This window comes from Rhipicephalus microplus, chromosome X (assembly GCF_043290135.1).
Source record: "Rhipicephalus microplus isolate Deutch F79 chromosome X, USDA_Rmic, whole genome shotgun sequence".
NCBI lineage: Eukaryota > Metazoa > Arthropoda > Arachnida > Ixodida > Ixodidae > Rhipicephalus > Rhipicephalus microplus.
Genome location: NC_134710.1, coordinates 264,306,471 through 264,327,154, shown reverse-complemented (window position 1 = coordinate 264,327,154; position 20,684 = coordinate 264,306,471). Strand labels below are relative to the sequence as shown.

Here is a 20,684-nt window from a genome sequence, read left to right as displayed (position 1 = left end):
TTCCTAATGTTCTGCATGTAAAGTGTTACAGTATGGCGGCATAATTTGTTAAAGCACTGTCTTTTACATCTGAGTTACTATTCACAGCTAAATGTATCTCTCGGCAGGAACATTAGCCATAATCTAAATGCATGCTTCAAAAAGAAATGCACAATGAATGTCATGAGGGAACATCTGTCATGGTCTTGTTTCTTTATGGCTAGAGAAGCTGCGGCTAATCCCACGTAGTCTTATTTGCTTCGAAGTTTGTTTTATTGAAAGATGTATTTTTGTGTTTACGTGCGAAATCACTCTTGCCATAAGTGCATGCTAGTTGCAGCTCTCATAGTGAGCATGCTGTAGTTTCAATTGTATATAAGGTTGCATGTAACCAAGTACATCTGGTTTGTGGTACTGTTAGCAGAAAGTTTGTGTAATGTTGATACTCTTTGCAATGCTCTCTAAAAAGACGCAAAATAAAGCAAGAAATGTGCAGTTCATTTTCTATTAATTTTTTCTTAAAATGGCCACCAAGCTTTTTTTTTTTCATGGTTTTGTATCTTGTAACAGAAACCTGTACATTGTGTTAATGTTTCTTATGATGTAGGATTGCAGACTGGGCATGTTGATTGAAATGTATAGCACTTGAACAATGGTACAAAAAACGGGATCCAAGAAATAGAAGACGTACAAAGCTGTATGCATTGTCTTTTTCTTCCTTTGTTCCCGTCTTTTGCACTGCTGTTCAAGTACCTTGCATGTCCTGTGCAGATGTTCTATAAGTGGGATTCGGATAAATTGAAAAAAAAAAAGGCTAATATTTAACTGTTGTTTACAATTGTTTAAAAGTCATTCAGATTAGGTGCAAAGCAAGGATGTTTTTTAAAAACTTTGGCCACGGAGGCCGCATTTTCGATGGAGGTAAAAGTTTGGTGGAGGCCCACCTGTGTACTTAGATTTAGGTGCATGTTAAAGAACCCCAGGAAGTCTGAACTTCTGGAGACCTCCACTACAGCGTCTCTCGTAATCATGGTATGGTTTTGGGTCATCAAACCCCATCAATTATTTTTGTTTCCTAAAAACTATTTAAAATGAGAGCTTGCCAGTCAGTATGTGTCTAAGTTCCTGGTTTGACAAAATAGTTTTTCTGCTTGTTTGTCCTCTGAGGAATAAATTTTTGGGCCCATTGAAAGGTAATCGTACAAAAAGTCTGCACACTTACCAGGAAATCCTCTGTCTCCTTGACTGATCTTTATGCAAGTTTGGGTTGATTTTATGGCATTGCCACGGAGCATTTGTGCTGAACAGATGTTGCATGCCACTTTGAGAAAATGCACACATTGAGAGGACGTGTGAAGGATCTGTCCATGGAATCTTAATAGCAAGAAAATCACTTAATGGACTGTCCAACTTATCTGTACGTTGTTTTATTTTACAACAATGCATTTAGTGGTTATCTAAGTGTATGGAATGTTTCTTCCTGTTTTCCCTGGTTTGTTTCCTTCATTGTGATAAAGGGTTGTTGTGTTCCCCTTCTTTTCTTTCTCTGCTAAGAATCTTATTTTGTCAAGTTTTAATGTCATTAAAAGGTAACCTGTTTTGCATGCAAGGTGTGTGTGTGTGTGTGTGTGTGTGTGTGTGTGTGTGTGTGTGTGTGTGTGTGTGTGTGTGTGTGTGTGTGTGTGCGCTTGCATGCGTGCGTGCTGCATTGTCATGCATGCTAACTGTGCCATATGCATTTGCACTGTGGCTGATGTGAAGTGCTCGTTCTGCCAAATATGAAGAATGAAAAATATCCTGTGTGTCTCCTGCCTCTGGATTCAGTACTCCAGTTACATACACAGACTGGTGACTGTCCTTATTTCAACACTGTCTAGGATCTATCTCCATAGTGCTGTTCTTTGACCATTCTTGTATTGAATGCCAATGCTTGAAAAAACTGTTTGCATATTGCATAATCCAAGTGATGTGCATTGTTTAAGTTGGTGCATATTGTAGGACACAGTAGCTTCAGTGTAGCAAAAGAAGTCTTTCTGTACATTCATATGTACTGCACTGAAGCTAAAACTTTGAAGCTGTTATGTCTTACAATAGTTCGTCACTAGCACCAGCTATTATCAATTTGATAGTATCCAACATGTTAGATTTGGTTCATAGTTACAGAATGCACCAAGTTGCTTTTTGAATATTTTTAGGTTCAGATTAGCATAGACGGTAAAAGAGAGAGTTGCAAATTTTCTCCTACTTTATACATAACATGTGGCACCTCTCTCTCCATAGGCTTAATACTCATTGAAGCTGCACCACTTAAAGAGTTACTTTCACCCTTGGCATGCCAAACTGTGGCAACAGCTTGGTGTTAGAAGCATGTACAGCTTTAGACAACTTTTGCCTGCTCAATTTTATGGATTCCATCCATTGTTCTAGCAAGATGTCTATCTGTTTTATGCAAAATCATTTGCCTCCCACTTTTAAGAGTAATTACAACCGAGTTGGCTGTGTGCACACTATTCACAGGTTCTTTAAGCCAGGCTAATGAAGAAAATTTTTTACGGCAGCTACAACATTTTAGCTGATTGTCACTGCCTGTAAAGCTGATCTGACCTCTCATCTCATCTTACTGGAAACTTCTCTCAACACACTAAATTGCCGTGTTGTTGACACCTCTGTGATGGCATATGCTTCAGCCACTGTGGACCGCATTGCGTTTCACATTCTACGGTGTTAACTTGCGAATTACAGGTTTATTGAAAAAGGCTACCTTAGTACTGTGTGACTACTAAAAAATGTCCACCACATTGAATAAGTCTTATACATTTGTGTCTTGCAGTCAGCCGAACACTATAAAGAACATTTCCCTTGCATTTTTAGTTTATTTTTTATAACTGAAGCCAATGCAGTTGCATACTTCATGGCACATTCTCACTGTTCTTCAAATTACCTACGCTGTCATGTAACCTTTGTGCAGCCACTGTGTAAGTAAGTCCAATTCGTGCGATTTCAAATGAAATGTGTATACGCTTCACTGCAACAGCATCTTCGTGGCTCTTCATTTCTTATCTGAGTAAAGTCTGCTCTGGGTACTGGAGTGTATTACACCACATGTGCATATGAGCGTCCCAGCTTGTATAGGTGCCTTGGTTGCTTTAAGAGCTCATCAAAATCGAGACCATACGCTTACATGGCATACTATTATGACCATAATTGCATAATATATGTGGACTGTGCTTACAGATGTTTTGAATTGTCTAGCTGGAAACAAGATATTCATGTGCTGGATACATTAACAGCAGAGCAAGCCACTGGCAAGAACTGCAGCTTCACCTCTAAGCCCTTCTCTTTCTATCTGCTCTTTGTTCACAGCTGGGTGGTAGAGTTTACCACTGCTGGAGACGTGCCATAGCTACTAAGCAGCCTGCAGTCTGTGCCCTAGAAGTTTCGCCATGGGATTTATGTAAAGCTGTCACTACTACATTCAGCCAGATTATTCCCAATGTTTTTATCTTTTGGTGGCAGATGAAACAAATAGGTGCATATCCAGTCTTTCGATCTAAGAAAAATTTTTCAGAGCATTCAAATTCAATTGATGCACAATTGGATGCACATTTGTTGGGTATGAACTTGGATGGCCTATCAGTATTGAAATTTTCTTAGCATTTTCAGTATAAGCCTTGCAGCTTGCTACCATGCTTTCCTTGTGGGCTGGTGCTTCATAACACATCATACTGTATGTCCTTACAGTGAAATTTTGCTTGTAGAGCCAAACTTAACAGGCACATATTTCAATCTTGAGAGCTGTCATGCAACAAATGAATGTCTTCAGACTTGTTCGTAGTCGTAAATATTTATTACAGGTCTCCGAAACATTTGCTGTCAGTATATAGTTGCAAAAACCTCAGCAGCTTTCAGCGTAGTATGGACTTCGTTGTTAAAAAATTACTGCGAAATTGTGAATGGTCCAGTCATTTGTCACTTACCCTGCTGCAGAAATGGACCCCCTCTCCCCCTTTTTTTTGACTCAGTACTTTATGTAATGTTTAGAGTATGAGAAATAAAGCTTTTTGTAGAATTTAATTTTAAAAAATAACTAGCAAAGTTATGATCTTCAAAACTTGTACATCAAGTAATGGGCTGTTCGTGCAATTTTCACTTCAAAAATTCCTTACTAGATTAGACTGAATGAACTTGATGAGAGCATGAAAACCTTTGTGGGTGAAGTTGCTATGCTACTGTTAGAATCTTGTTAACGAATCGTGATTTGTTCTCTAAAGAGCGAGGGGCACACCTGTGGGGATCTTCGAGTGGTATAAGATACTGTTTACCACTGCCATTGCTACTTAAGCTGTATTAACTAGTACATCACAAAATGTACACCATGTGATTAATGCGGACTGATGTTATGAATGGACACTGAGTATTCAGGTGCACAAGATTAAAGCTCACAGTTGAAGTTAGTCTTAACAGAAGAGTAGTAAGCACAATGTGCAAGTGTAGGGCACTTTTGGTTCATTTCCCGGAACACTTTTGCGATTACATTAGCACTTGATGAAATGCAACTGCTGCTGTGTGTGTGTGTGGGGGGGGGAGTTGAGTTTTTGGCCAGAAGTAGTGTGTTCATCAGCATTCAGCTTGCATTTTTCACTTGTAACTGTATGGCAACGCTAATGATTGTCTGCTATAATACTCTGCTCTCGAAGCAGAAAAAGTCCATCCTTCTGGGAAAAAAGTGGTACAACATAGTCTCAATACCATTGGGTAAACTTGACTGTCCTGTCCCCTGTTCCTTTTATTAATAAACATGGGGGCAAAAAAGTATTTTTATGCTGTTCCAGTCTGTCAGATGTGCTTTTTTCATTTGTATGACTTGGTTGTTGCATGTTTGCAGCCAGTCAAAGACTGTGCAAACACTGGTAACGTCCAGATGTTAGCTTATGCATATAGTAGGTATTTTATGCACATGGTAGCAATAGTCTTCAGTGTAGCACTCTGTGTGTCGAGCTTTTGGTTTTATTTTGTCATTTTGTCCACTGGTGCTGTATGTCTTGTGAGAAATAAAAATATTTACAAAGGCTGTCGAAACCATGTACTTTCTTGCATTGTCGGTATAATACAGCAAGCATTTCCGTGACTTATATAAAGGTGCAATTTAGAAAAACGTTCCGGACCCATATTGTCAAAGTCCTCACGTGAACATGCCCTTCGCATCCATCTGTTGTCGTAGCATTGTTGCCTTGTCCCACTAGACTGCTACATCATTTGTGTGGAGAGGGAGCACTTCAGATAGCGAGTGCAGTTGCTGATTATTGCCAGAAATACATTCTCCCAGCTAGGCTAATGAAAAAAAAAAAGAACTTCCTCTAAGTGGCCTGCTATTTTAATGAACTGGGGTAGAGATATGGGTACAAAAGCCCTGAAAACTTAAGTCTACTCCACTTGTAGCTCAAAAGGGCAAAGAAGGCCTAAGTTACCATTATTTACTATATTCAAAATGAAATATGTCTGTGATAGATTGAATATCGCAGACATTATTCATTCTTAGCTCGTGTTTGATTACAATAAGAAGGCTACAGATTGCTGGACTGACCATTGATGGGTCTTTTGGGGCTGAATTCCCTGACCTAAAATTTTAAAAATTCACGTTTTTCCAGCACTAGAGCTATCAAGGCTGGGTATTCATCCATTTTTATAAAATATTGATTTCTGAAACATCTCTAAAATGTTACAGTTCTCACTAATAATGAAATATATGTGAACTTACTTATCTGTATTTATTAATAAACATTCGAAAATATGTATTTTCAGCTTTGCCACCTTCACGAACATGGTGAAAACATAATCGTATACTATTGCGGTCAGCCAGAGGTAGTTGCTTAAAAAAGGCAACTTTTCAGTAACATACTGTGAGTGACATAAACGATGAACTTTCCCTGGCCCACTAGTTGATCGATTGTGTAGTATGTATGTATGTGTGCCTGCAGTGTTCGAGGAGCTTTGGGGCTGTAGTAGATAATTTCGTTAAGATCACGCCCATTTTGTGAACATTGAAGATTATTCTGGAATCAACGCAACCGCTAGCGATAATTGTAGAATGTTCGACGCCACGTGTAAAATGCCGACCACAGCTCTATTGCAGATATTGCCACCAAACATCATGGTACAAGAACATTCCTATTGCATATCCACTAAGTCTACATGCAAATAAAATGTTGAAGTTTCATAGCTGCCCACTGAGTATGTTGTTTCATACGCGCAAATGAATTGCAGCTTGCCACTTCTGGCAAAGTTAAAGCACCAGTTGTGTCACTGCTTGCAATGACGGAGGTGCTACTCTGATTACTGCAAGCTGCTACAAAAGGAAAATTTTGCTACAAGCTGCTTCAAACTGCAATTTTTCTTTGTAACTGCTTCAAACATGCCCCAAAACGGCACCAATAAAATGAAGATTAGGAACTTTTGGCCAATTTGCAAGCCATAACACAAAACACCTCTGCATACTAGCATCCTAGCCTACGACTAGCATGCGGCTTCATTATTTCTGATCTCATTCATGTAGCAAGAACTGGCATATCAAGCATGTAGCTGTGTTTATTTCCTTTTTCCAACTCGACATGCAGGCTACTTTGGTGAAAGGTAAAAATTACCTAGATTGCTTTGATCTTAGACCAGTTATCAACTGCTGCTTTGGCAACAGTTTTATATGACTGTGGTTACTTTTACAATAGGGTGCTCGGATACTCGTTTGATCTTGTTTCTGCCTCAACTACTGGTATTTTAAATATATAGCTCATTTTGCAGTGCATGTCATAACCATCTATTTAATTGTTCTTTTCTTGCAGTTTATATTTATTCTTGTCTGTGAAATGTCTTTATTATTGGCAACAATACTATTAATGAAACACTTCAGCAATGCTTTTGACTCCAGGAGTTGTGTGGCAGATTTTGAAGTTTGCTTTTAAAGGGACAGATAAAGGTAACTATTAATTCAACATTGATTGCTGAAATAGCAGTCTAAAAACCATGTAGTGTTAATTTTGTGCCAAGGAAGAGCTTATTTTGAAATCAAATCATGTTTGTAGTCTGCATCGGGTTAGCGCACTTCAAATTACACACCTCAAGTGGAACATGCAATGTCACAATGCTGCTCGACTTTACTGTGTGGCTGCGGACACTAGTAGCAGCAAAACGAAAGCAGTGGGAGCCACAGCAGCAACAACAGGCACTGAATAATTTCCTGTCATGGCCTGCAGGATGGCAGACGTGCTCGGTTCAACTGGGCCTCCCCAGATGGCATGACCTGGCCAGTTTAACCAAGTGAAAATTGAACTTTTGAACTCGACGACATATTGAGTGCTAACAGACAGGGACATGAGAGAGACGACAACACAATTCTCTCACGTCCCTGTCTGTTAGTGCTCACTATGTCAGCGAGTTCCGTTTACCAACACGCTCAATAAATGGCATTGCTGAACTTTTGAACCACTAGTGTCATTCCCCATAGTAACGTCCGGCAGGTCTTTTTTTCATAAATCGAACGGAAGTGAACAAACAGCATTTTATTACGTTTCTTGATGCACGGAAGGTTCTTTATCAAGTGCAGCTAGTTCGATCGATTACTAGTGATTAATTGAAGGACGTACCTCTGACGTAATCAGGATTATTTTACAAATGTCCTATCATTGCGCATGTGTTCTCGTGCATTTACATTAATTTCTTGGCAAGTAGGGCACTACTGTTGATAATATTGTCATTTTATACATTGTGATACACTGAGCTTTCACTCTGACATAAATTTTTATTTGACTTTAGTGTTCCTTTAAAGCACCAATAGCTGGTCTGAATTAGATTTTTTCCTGCTTAGGAAACGCTTATCGCTGCTCCGAAATTGTTCTTTTTTTTTACCTTGCTTCAAAATCGGCTCCAGAAAGTAAAAAGTCACTTCCATAACTGCTGCCTACTGTAAGATTTATTCAGTGGCAGATAGACAGCTGAACAAGAAAGATAATTATGTGGTGAAAATTGCAAACCGGAGTGTTTCCGAACCCTCACATGTACAGTAAATGGTACCCAGAAGTGTTTAATCCCAGATGCGCACACTGTTATAGTACTGCAGATCTGGTGCACATGGTCTGGACCTGCCCTTCTTACAACGATCCCAGCAGAAACATAGAATCCTGACCGTCGCCGAGTCCCAAGGGATTCCGGCCGACGGCTAAGGGTATAAACGGGGGGCAGAGGCCACAGCCTCCTCCCCAATCATTCCCGACAGGTGCGAATAAATGTTATTTCTCTCTCTCTCTGCTGCATAACAGCACATATATAGAAGGTAGTGCATATCTCCATGAATATTTTTATTCTAAGTAAGTTGATAACAATAGTACTAAAGGGGTTTTCAAGACAAGAGAAAAAAACTCGCATGGAATTATCTAGAATCCTGGGAAGTGTGGAGAACTTCATTAAATGATGATTTGGTCTTTCTGATACCAGTTTCTTAATTTTGGTAGTGATGTTCTATTGAGTGCAGTACACCCATAACACTTTATGAAGTTTTGGATGTTGACTTGAGCTGTTGCATACAATATTGACTTAGAAAATCTCATATAACATGTAATCAGAACTGCACGAGATGGGATCATGGGAGGCACACAAGTTAAACAGAAATCATTTGGGCATTGCAGTCCAAGTATGATTCATAACCTAATTAACATTAATTATTAAGTTATACTTATCTGCCTATGCTTCCCATTTTTTCTATGCTTTATAAAGTTTGGGTGGTTTTATAATTTTACAAATAATGCATCAATAATTATAAAAAATAAATTTGCTAGAAAGTTTCCCTCATTATATAGTCTTTTCAGCTTTTAACTGGAGTTCTTTTGATGGTAAAAAAAATGCCAAACATGTAATTGCTTCAAGCAAGTCTATATAGACTTTTTTTTTTCTGAAGTAGGCATCACACTCACGGCAAACTAGTGACGTAAAAAAGTCACTACAGTCTAAAAACAATGTGTTGCTTGTTTGATCTTTGAAGGTCCAAGTTCAATGCTTCTTATGTTTAGCATCAAAAGTTAAATATCTTTAATAAAATGCATTTGTATCTCATGAAGGCACTTGTTCAGGACGAACAAGTTATTCCTGTTCTACCATCTTGGTGTCTTGTATGCAGAGTGCTAAGATTAAAGTTGCTTGGCAGGTTTCTGTACAACCACAATGACTGCAAACAAGTCCACCAGGTCCAAGACAGCCCAACGATGCTTGGAACAACAGAAAATTGGGCTAGTTAGTACGAATTCCTCGTGAAAGAAGGCACGAAAACAAGAAGCACAAAGAAAGAGAGCCAAACAACAACAATGCTAACCTTCAGCTGAAAGATTGCACTGTGACAGAAAAGAAAATAGACCCAAAAACTTATTTGAACATGCTTATAAAATGTGTGTAATTTCAGGTCATAGCTTGTGCTTGTGTTCGGTCCACTTCTTCTGTGCCTAAGTTTGCGCACCTTACATTTTTCCACAATCAACAATCCTATTCCAGACATAATAATAAGGCATTTCTGCAAATGCTTTGCCTTACCTGGTTTTCACATTATTTTTTTAAAACGCTTTGCAGAGGAACTACATAAGCGGTGGGGGTCCAATCAGGATCACATACACTCGACCATTCAGGATAAAAAGTGAACTCTCCTAGGTTCAGTGGAAGTTTCTGGGTTAATGATGGCAACAATGATGTAGACAAGGCCATTCCAGTCCACAATGGTGTGCGGAGAAAAAAAGCAATGAGAAAGTGAGAGTACAGGCTTGAGGGTGAGCCACACAGGACCTGTGCGAAAGATACATGAACTGGTAGTGAGATGTAAGGTACCTAATTGAGAAATCTGTGGTACATTTTGCAAAACAGAGACAAGCTGGCAATGTGACAGAGACACGAAAGGCCGGGCAGGCCTGTTTCCATCTTTGATGAGGGTGCACATATGTTGTATGAATGTCAAAAGTGAATGAACCTGATGGTACAATTTCACATCATCTTAAGTGTGTCTAGGAGATAACCTTGACGAGGTTCCAGACTGCAGAACCAATGCAGACAGCTCTTTAAGAAGGTGAAACAGCTAAAATTTAAAAAAAATGTGCTGTGTTATCACAGCCTCGCTACAACTAAGGTTTGGTAAACCACCATCCCTTAATTTTTCAATTTTGGCTTTCCTTACCTTAAATTACCCTATTCACACTATTATCCTTCCCCTCTTTAAAGGCGCAGTGTAAGTGCACTATGCATGCATCAACACTGCTAAGGGAAAAAGCACTTGCTGCCCTGGTGAAAACAAGCACCTTTGCAGAGATATGACTTCACTGTCATTCCTTGCTTTATCACTGTTGATCACTTAAGCCACCATTTTTCTATGAACTGTCGTCCCATTTGGACAGCCCATTAATGGTTCTTCTGGTGGCTTTATGCCGTTGTGCCTCATCTGTGACACAGTTCAAGTTGGAACATTTTAGAGGCTAGATAATACAGGACATGTTATAAGCACTCATGCTGCATGTCCTTATATAATGATTGAAATAATAATAAATTACAAAAACATTGCATTAACAGTATATGCTCAGGAAATATAGAATAAATGCAACAGTGCACATTTCAGAACATGAGCACTGTTAAAATGCATCATAACATTTCAAACCTTATGAAGATCAAATTGCATGGAGCCCATAATAGTAAGCACCACTTCACCTACTTAGTCCCAGGGTTGACACAGCAGATACCAAATATGCTCAGCCATTTTGTGAATCAGATGGGTGCACTACAGCAGTTTCATTGAGGTGATGGCTTACACACGTAAAATTCATTCAATAATAGATTGTTAGAGGAAAGATGTATCAGTGGCAAAACTGGAAACTCTTACTGCTAACACATGCAGGAGCACAACATAAACCTTGGGCGCAAAAAAATAGGGACCTAAAAAATAGTCTAAGGTCACTTGAGCAGTTCACACTTTCATAAAATTTGAGGCTGCACAATAGAATGAGTCCAATGCCTTCCCAGGAATATAACTGCCATACAAGGATGCAACAGGAATGGAGCAACAACCAGTGCTTCGTTGCACTTCATTGGTCGTCATGATGGGCATAAGTGTTTGGTTTCGAAGCTCCAGGTTCAGTTGACGGAGATCTTCAGCACCTTCCACCAATTGAGAAGAGGTGTAATGGATGTGCATTTCTCGACTCTACAGACACAACACAGGGAGTCAGAGCAGAGCACCATCCAGAAATATTGTAGCGATCATAAGCGCGTGTCGAGCGAACTGAGAGAGACCAGCATCCGAGCGTTGGCAATACTGCTGAATGGAGACTCATCATCTTCACACGTAGGACCAAAAGCTGAGCTAGTTAGTAAGGATTTATTGTAAAAGAGGGTAAGACAAGCAAACTTGGGCACAAGAAGAAGAGAGCTAGGCAACACAGATGCCAACTATCAACTGAAAGGACACATTGTGGTTGAAGAGAAAACAGACATAAACACTTATCTGCATAGGTATGGCAGTGCCACCTGTCAATTCGGAACACAAATTTTCTACATATACTTTCGATGCCATTTGGAAGTGCTATAGATGAATAGCCATTATTCGTGAATTTTCCACTTTGCGTAATAGTGAAATACTCTTTGATGATTCCAAGCATGCAGTGTGGCTCAGCGCTTCACGTCATGATTTACAGATGTCTCACTTTTGATTTTAGTTTTTGATGTTTGAAGTAGTTAGCTTTCTATCAACTGCAGACCATGTGCGTTATTTTCTATTCGTATTTAAAATTTAATTCTCATTATACTGCTGCCGACAGATCCACAAAAATTGTTTCCTGGTTATTTTCATCTAGATTACACATTTTTTTTTCTTGTCATACAGCCTAGCAAACATGAAGGATGAGTGATATTTAGTGTTGTAAAAGTATCACACAAGACTGTTTGAAAGAAAGTATGATTAACAACATAATGTCTGTATTTAGTGTTAATTTTTCTAATTATTAATTTACATCTTTACACATTCCAGTCACTCAAGACTATTTAAAAAAAAGTACAACCAACAACACAATGCCTGTGCTTAGCGTTAATTTCTCTAATTATACATTTGCCCCTTTACATACTCCAATGCTTTTTGCTGGTTTGGTGTCATGTAGTCAATAATCACCAAAAGTTGCTCATTTATTTCTGTTTATTGCGGGACACTGCATGTGAATGAGTGATGCCAAATGCTGGTCATCTTCTATAACGTGTCCGAATAAACTTACCGCTTATCAGAAAGTATGTTCTAAGCACACTTTCCACTCTGTAACGCCTATGTGAAAAATTAACGAAGTGTTCTTAGTCTGAGGGCTATGAAGTGGAGTAGCATCAGTGCACTCAGTAATACTTCATTGTAAATTTAAACCTTCAACTATGAAAGGTCGACCATGCCACAATTTGGGCAAGGGAGGAATACAGAACCAGCATACACTGGCCGCTATTTCATAGTTTTGGTTAGTCAGTTGCAGAAATTGCACTGTCATTCACCTGTTATGCAAGAGTAGCTAGCCAAAATTTATGTTTTATGAACTTTCAGTTACACACACATCAAATATTGCTGTATATACAATATAGCATTGTCATGATAATAATATAAGGTGAGATCAGCTAGATTCTAGTAGTATGTGCTGCAATGTCTCTATGCTTCCACAGTTATCACATGATGGACTTGTGGTACGCCCTATGCGATACATGTAACTGTTCGTGTATGCACGTTCAGTCGAAGGCGATGTTATAACGTCTGTAGGTGGCAAGGGAATGAGTGGGATAGTTCCGCGCGCAGTTTTAGGTCAATACAATAGAGAAAGCTATCATAGTGAAGTGGCAGGTAGTCTTTTTCTTGGTAGGCATATCTTTTGGTGATGTTCCAAGCGTTGGCTTTTGTAAAAAATATCCATCTAAAATTCCTGAATAGTAGTCCATTTCGGGCAGCTTCATCAGCTTTTTCATTTCCCGAAATACCAGCATGACCAGGTATCCATTCAAACGTAATGCTGTGTCCAGCTGCCTTAACTGTGTGATGGAGAATGCCTGGCGTACCGCGATGAGAGGCAATTGTTCGAACAAAAAATGGACATGATCTGCTGCAAACAATTAACATTGCGCAACATATTTAGGCCCTGTGTGCGAACCTTCAAAACATCGTCGGGTCATACTGTCATTGATCAATTACCTATCCGATATTGGCCCTGTCAGAAGGCTTTAATAATACGACACCTCACATAGGAAAGCCTTGATTTACCTGATACGCTAATGTATATGGTTTTATCGGGTTCACTTGATTGCAACTTTTTTTTTCATATCTTTCTTTTCTCTCTACTAAAACCTTTCAGTCCCTTTCCCCACCCATATACAGAGTAGCATGCCAGCGATATATAGGCACCGGCAAAAATCAGTTTTTTCTAATAAAGTCTCTCTCTCTCTCTCAGGTGGTGGCATAGTATCTAATCACTGTACTACATACCATGAACTGCATTAGGAGTTCCTTGGTAATGCTTAGAAATAGAAAATAACTTATGTACTTATCAATTGCTTTAAAGAGATTTTTATATAATGGAGTATGTGCAACCTATTCAGTGCGGATTATACAAACAAGGAGCTATAGGTGGACGCTTAGTAAACCGTAAACCCATTAATTATCGGAATCCAACAAGAGTGCTATGTGCAGTTTGAAAACACAGGAGATAAAATTGCCAGTTGCACAGCATACCTGCATTGATCTTGTGAAATCCTCTTGACATTTGTTGCAGACTGTTACATAATGGCATTATGATATGTTATTTATAGTTTCCTCTTGCACTAAAAACAACAATTAGAACAGAGAGACATACACATGAATTGAGTCCTATGTTGTGTCTATGTCCCTGTTGCTGTCTTTCACGCAACAATCTACATGTCGGAGAGAAAAAATTTACAAGAAAACTACTATTTTTCCTGTCACACTTGTAAATTTTGTGCCACACTGCTAACCAAGAAAGAGATGTGCTCTTTCATACAGATGGTAACTGTGATGGGTACTTGAGCAGCACAACAGGGATTTCTTATTTCAGGCAATACTGAAGTAGTGATGTGAAATATAATATAACCAGGCCTTAGAGTATACTTTAGGTACAAACACAGCAGATGCGCCTATTGCACAGTGCGTGCTGGGCACGCCCATGGCAGCTGAGGCCGTAAGCTGCCCCAAGGTTGAGAATAGCAAAGTAGTTTTCTTATGGTATAATATAAATAACAATATTCCTAATCACAAAAATAATAGTTTAAAAAATACTGTGAACTAATACTATAACTGAGCTTCTGATAATAAATTGTTTTCGGGCAACTGTTTCCAGATGCTAGCCACTCCAATGTAGCGATGCAAGTTTGGCAAACGGAATCGCCGGCAAGTATGCTCCACAAAGTGCGACAGCGTGCAAATGACACTGCCCCACTCTCTCAAAATTCACTTGAACTGTGTGACAGGGGTACTATCTGCAAGTATGCCCAACAATGCAAGTACAATGAAGGAATAAGTAATGTGCCCAGGTATCTCAAGGCACAAATGACAAATATATCAGATATGTTTATTCCGCTGTTACCTTGTATTTGTATCTCAACTACTTACTGAGCTGGTATCCTGTGCGGTATTTCTATACAATTGCAAAGTATCTCAGCCAATTCCTGCTGCTGCATAATTAAGCTACCTCCTTTTCTTGCAATTTAAGGCAATTTACTTTGCACATATTTAACACATAATAAAGGACAACCAAGACCTGCTGTCTTTGATACTTGCTCTGATGATACTCACAAATTCTGTAAGGTTAATGGATGCTAATGCTAATGGATTTGTTCAGATGACTTTACATAACTTGCACATGTCACAGACAGGTTCTCTGCACTGGGTACCTAAAGCTGGCAGCCACTACGAATTTCTATCTCACTATAGAATATAAGTGCAGGGGGAGGATAGAGGGCCTTTCACCCCTCGCGTTATTTCGTACTCTGCCCGGTTTCTTCTGTTTGCCAGCTTTGCCAAGGGGGAGTCCAAAAAATTACAGGGGACACCGGCACTAATCTGAAATTACAGTTTCTTGCTTCATGCGGTCGAGCAAGAGTTCATGCAGCATGTTAACTGGCTGGTACCTGAAGATGGTGACTACAGCGACGTCAATGCAAGTTATGTAGTTTCATCTCAACAAATACAAAGAAACACTCCACGAATCTAGCACCTTTGAAATACATTCATTCAGCTTTATTTGCCAATGCTGCTGAGATGTCAAGTTAATAAAATTTTACAGAATAATGAAGTAGTACTTTAAACAAAGGCACTCACTATGTGTAATGGTTCTCATGTGGAACTTGTATATATCAGTGGAAAAAAGATTTTTCATCCGGACTACTTTCCGTGTCCTCCTCCATTTCTTCAGAGGAATCTTTGCAGTTTTCTTTCAGTCTGTTTTTCTCCATTTCTGCCGCCAGATTCCGCAGTCCTTGTAGCACCTTGTTAACGTTTTGTTTTTTGTTCATATATTTCGGTTTTGGTGTTATGGGTTTGAAAGTGGTCACATAAGGTTGCACACGGAGACTCCGCATAATAGCAGCTGCCTCTGATGGTGCTCGTAGCGCTATTGGCGATTCAGATAATGAACTTTCACTAGAAAATGAGTACTGACTCCTTTCTGGGCTAAGATGTGGGGAATTCAGCACAGGTGTTGGCATTCTAGATACCTGGATGTCTATCTCAGACCGATCATCCCAATTTTCTGACGTGCAAAGTTCATCAGGAATGTTTCCACGTAAGTCCTGGGAATTGTAAATGTCATCATAGGCTTCCTTCGCTGCCAGCGCGTCTGCCAGCGTCTGGATTTGGGCCTTACGTTTTAGGGTGCCCTTTTGGGCTGTTATTGCCAGAAATGCCTCCGTGGATTCATTTGCTCCAGGCTTTCGAGTCTGACTTCTAGAGCCTAAGCTAAGACCTTGCTTGAATGGCAGTGGTTTTATGAAAGGATCAGCTTGTTCACAAAAAATCTTTTCCAGTTCACCTGAAGTATCCGAATTATCAGCCTGCGCTGTTTGTAGTACACTTCCGAAAGTGTTAGCACCGCTAGTACTTGGCTGTCCAAGAGAGTTGCCATTACTGTTATTCTTGCTAACTACCAGAGGTGCTTGTTCCTTTTGTGATATTTTGCTGCCAGTGGTATTACTGTGATTTTCATCATCAGCTTTGGCAATACCTCCATTGGCTGCATTCTTGGCCAAAATTGCACTGAAAGGTACAGCTGACGACTCCCCTTGGCTTATGGAGCAAACTTTCTCTTGTACTATAGGTATTGCACTCAAAGGTACAGCTGACGACTCCCCTTTGCTTATGGAGCAAACTTTCTCTTGTCCTATGGGTATCTTCCTTGATCCTTGCTTGTCTGCTGTAGACCTACTGGACCTAGTAAGTGATGTAACCATAGATAACTTTTTGCTTTCAGGAGTATGTGTGGAAGCTTTTTTTCTGGGTGAAGACTCAGATGAAGTTGCAACAGAACATTTTCTCTTTGCTGTTTCTTTTTGTCCTTGAGCATTATTTCCACGAGTTGACAAACTGTTTGACTTCCGTTGGCCTGATCCGGATAGAGTACAAATTTTGTGATGAGCACGTGAACCAACTTTTTCTTCACGAACATTTCCAAAGTTCTTTTTAGATGTATTGGGTGAAGCTGTGGCTGCTGAATTTTTTAATGCTGTTCTTCGGGTATTGAGTGAATGGATTCTTTTGTCTGGAACCTCTTTCCCATATCCTGGTGACCTGTCATTCAATTTTGGTTTACCTTTGTGGGACAGTGACCCTGAGCGGTTACTGTTAAACTCATTGCTTAATGAACGGAGAGTTCTGACTGTAGAAGAACTGTGCTGTATTTTATTTTCGGCTGCTTTTTCCAGCTTTGTAACCATTTTTCTGCTCAAGGTCTGGCTCTTGCGTGAAGCAACTGCTTGTTGCTTACCACTTGCAGTGCTTCGAGAAGAGTCCAGGCTGAATTTGTGCTTAGCTACCAAAACACTTGACGATTTGGTTGCACGCTCGAGTACAGCCAGTCCATCAATTCTAAGGCTATATTGATGTTTTCCCTGTACTTCAGAGTGAAAACTGCTCTTCCTCGCAGGACTCTTTCGGCTGCCAGATGATATTCTTCTGTGCGACTTCCCTTTAACCGGTATAGCCTGTGCACTGCCAGTGTCATTGGTAGTACGTGATGGACGCTTCTGCTTAATAGAGAAACTGCTTTTTCTTAGACTAGCTGTTGCTTTCTTCTGCTTAGCAAATGTGCTTTCACGAGACGTACAATGGCTGTGTGGAGTACCTGTTTGCTGCTCATCATTCACAGTACGTCGAACATCACTTATGCTGCTTTTACGCTTAGCTGGCAGGATATTCAGTGGCTTGGCTCCAAACTTGTTTTCACATACGCCGTTCTTGCGTTGATAGAAGCGGCCACTTCTTCTCTGCACAAATTCACTTCCATCAAGTCCGCATTCATCCTCTCGAGGGAGAAAGTCCTTTTTTGCAGGCTCATCCTGGCACCCAGACAGTGAAATTAAGTCACTAAATTTCCTCTTCGCTGATGACAACTCCGTATTTCTTGTTTTTTTACCACTGCGTACAGGATACCGCTTGTTGGTAATAGCAGAAGGGCACTCTTTCAAACTTGCAGTCGTTGCAGGCTGCCTTGAAGCTAAGATATCACGTTTATTGCTTCTGAGCTGAATACATGTTGTCTCCATGGCCACAAGACTGCGGAGAGAACTATTCATGCTAGATTTTGACTTGTCTGGCAAAATACTTGGCGACATAACTTCAGCATGAACTTCACTGTACTTGCATGTTGGATAACAATGACTTCTGGTCTGGATGCTTGTACTACTCTTGCATTCTTGGCATCCCTTCATTTTCCCACTGTGCATTTGCTCTCCTCTGGAAGACTTCCGGCTACTACGCGATTCAGGCTTATCTTTCGGTTTTGTCTCTTTCTTATGGCCTTGACCACTACAGTTCTTTCTATAATTCCGAGGTGATGATAGCACCCTTTTGACTCCAGGGAATTTAATAACATGGCCACGGTTTCGGGATGCAATTTTTTTACTTTTGCTGCCAGAAATACTTTGCTTCCTGAAGTGCATTTTAGGGGTTAAGGCTTTTTGTATTTTGCCATTCACATCAGGAGTCGCTTGCATTCCTTTCTTTGCGCTCCGCAAGATTCGCTGAGCACTGGCGGTTCGCGACCGAGTCCACACTCCGTTGCTGCGCTCACCCGACACATCACGTGCTCTAGCAAGAGTGGCAGGACATGAACGTCTTCTCAAGGACGTGCCCACATTTGCTCCATGTTTTTTCGGCACCTTCTGCTTGGCTTTACCAGACAACGACACTTTAGTTGGAGCTGACAGTCTACATTTTTTTTCATCAGACAACGCAAGATGAGGCGTGCTCGGTCCCACTGCACTGGCTCCATTCACCGTTTCGGTAACCATCGCCGCAGGCAGTCTTTCAACAACAATTGCCACTTCTTTCAGCGGCAAAGGAGAACGACACACGGGGACAATGCCATAGGTGCTCGTGACACTTCGACGCTTCTTGATTGGCAAAACCACACGGCTGTATTGTCTGCGCTCCTGGCCTGGCCGCATCTTCTGGGAATCGCTGTCAGCAGAACAAGGCTGAGGACGGAAGTCTGGGAACTTCACTGGGCTTTCGGCTTCACAGCGATGCGGGGCATTTATTTCCTCTTCACCCCAACCCAGTATGACCTGTCTCCAGTTCCGAGGTACACCGTTCACAAATGCGTCGAGTATTCGCGCCGGAATGCATCCTCTAACACCCGCAGCTCGGTTGAACGGTCCCACAAGCTCGTAGCTCCTGCCGTCAACACACAGGATATGCGCACTACTGAGACGTTTGTGCACTTTAGCTGTTCTCAGGAGCTCGCCAGTTGTTTCACGACCCTCGATCGCGAAGTCGTAAGCGCTGACAGGCACAATTCCCCACTTCATCAATCGCCTCATTGTGCAGAGCTTGTAGCGGCAATTGCGGTGACACGTTTAGAGGTGACGACAGCGTACGAGACGACTCAACTCTTCAAGTAGCTACCCCGCTACACCGAATGGTAGTAGCACAGAAGACCTACCAGTTTGGTGGTAGCGGCTGGAAGAGGAAAAAGGCGCCTAATACTGCAGTCTGGTAGGGAGCACAGCGCAGCGCATTCGCGCCAAAACGAAATGGCAGAGACAGCTGCGCCGCGCGGCGCACAAGCCACCCTCATAGAGAAATCTATGCCACCCTGCCCACACAGAAATGGCTGCTGCGCCGCACGGAAGTGACGTCATGCATTTTTTAGTTAGGCGCTTTGTTTGAATAGTTGGGAGTGTCTATCGGCACGTCTAGGCATAACGATAAAAGCAGTTAAAATTACGTCCAAACAAAAAAAAAATGAACAAATATGTTAGGTTTAGCGTGACAACACAAGCCACCTCAAACTGATCGGCAGCTGTGGCGTAGTTGGTTAAAGCAACACATCAACTGGTGAGGTCGGTGGTTCAAGTTCCATTGCAGTTATCGACACTTTTTCTTTTTTTTTGTTCACGCATGTATTGTTTTAACATTTGCGCCTCCTCATCAGCCCGACTTGCTGCTGGTGGTGGTCCCGTCCTCAGGCCCTTTAATATTGGATCTTCGATGACTCTTGCAGGATTGACTATATTTATTATGATAAAGTGTCTTGCGAATTAGTGCTCTTAATCGGAGAGACGCAAAAAGACACAAAAAACTCGAATGCAGCTGGCTGCATTGGTTTCTTCGGCACAGGTGTCAGGAATGTTGATTTCCACGGTTTATCTAAGTTTTGATGACAGAAAGGTGCACTGCAACGTAGTCTCGGGCAACTTTTTTTATGTCGCTCAGTGTACCATCACCTGACGAGGTAACCGGCAGGCCGCTTTCTTTAAAAATACTGACGTGTCACCGCAATGTTCTAGGCGATCGGCACTTGATAAACAATGCCGACGGCGTTAGCCCATGTAACTACAAAACAGCTTGCCTGCCTTGCTCAATAACACGCGCGGCCTGTGACAGCACGGGAGCATTCACGTAGCAATGGATGAGAACGGCCGTACATGTTCGCACTTGACAAAACAGACGGCAATGCAGTATCTCTGGTCTTCGTAGATTACAGGCTTGGTAAGAACATTACAATAAAGTTGTTTCTATCCACCGTATGAACACTTCGTCGACGCACTGGGGTTTCATGCATGTGCGTCCGGTCAGTCACACGTGAACTGTGCGAAAGCATTTATTTCATCGTCGACCTTGTCCTTCGCGACAAGCAAAACTCGGCAGCAAGAAAACTTTCACTTTTGACAACACCACGCTTGGTATTGCGATCTAGAAAATGCAGTACGTCCAACAACCGTAATCCGCACATCATACTGAGAAACTTTATGGCGCACACACTCAGATGAAGCTGCGGCACGGTGGACGCCGCGCTAGCTCCAACCACCAGGTTCAACTAAGCATTCAGCAATCACATGAAGCAGCGACGACACTCCAGTCCTCCTTGGGAGTGGCCTAGGCAATGATTTCATCGGAGTTTTCACCACCTAACACATCGCAGGCGGCTACCATCTTGCAGTGT

At 41.1% G+C, this 20,684-nt stretch overlaps 1 protein-coding gene across 4 annotated transcripts; it reads right to left on the bottom strand.

Annotated features, from left to right (window-relative positions):
• Positions 1 to 9,037: 9,037 nt before the first annotated feature.
• LOC119161548 (uncharacterized) lies at positions 9,038 to 19,330 on the bottom strand. Of its 4 annotated transcripts, XR_012887303.1 has the most exons (4): positions 15,344 to 19,330; positions 13,742 to 13,830; positions 9,550 to 9,795; positions 9,038 to 9,230 (listed from the first exon to the last, which is right to left on the bottom strand). XR_012887303.1 is itself a non-coding variant. In XM_075879037.1 (2 exons), exon 1 carries the CDS (start codon positions 19,057 to 19,059, stop codon positions 15,379 to 15,381), a length of 3,681 nt encoding a protein of 1,226 aa, XP_075735152.1. In that variant the 5' UTR covers positions 19,060 to 19,330; the 3' UTR covers positions 9,038 to 9,230; positions 15,344 to 15,378. The 4 variants fall into 4 exon arrangements, 1 of the variants encoding a protein (XP_075735152.1); XR_012887304.1 differs by lacking the exon at positions 9,550 to 9,795; XR_012887305.1 differs by lacking the exon at positions 13,742 to 13,830.
• Between the last annotated feature and the right edge of the window lie 1,354 nt (positions 19,331 to 20,684).

Bases quoted from the DNA above. Each gene is read 5' to 3' on its own strand.
- LOC119161548 (XM_075879037.1), bottom strand. From the start codon at position 19,059: ATGAGGCGATTGATGAAGTGGGGAATTGTGCCTGTCAGCGCTTACGAC.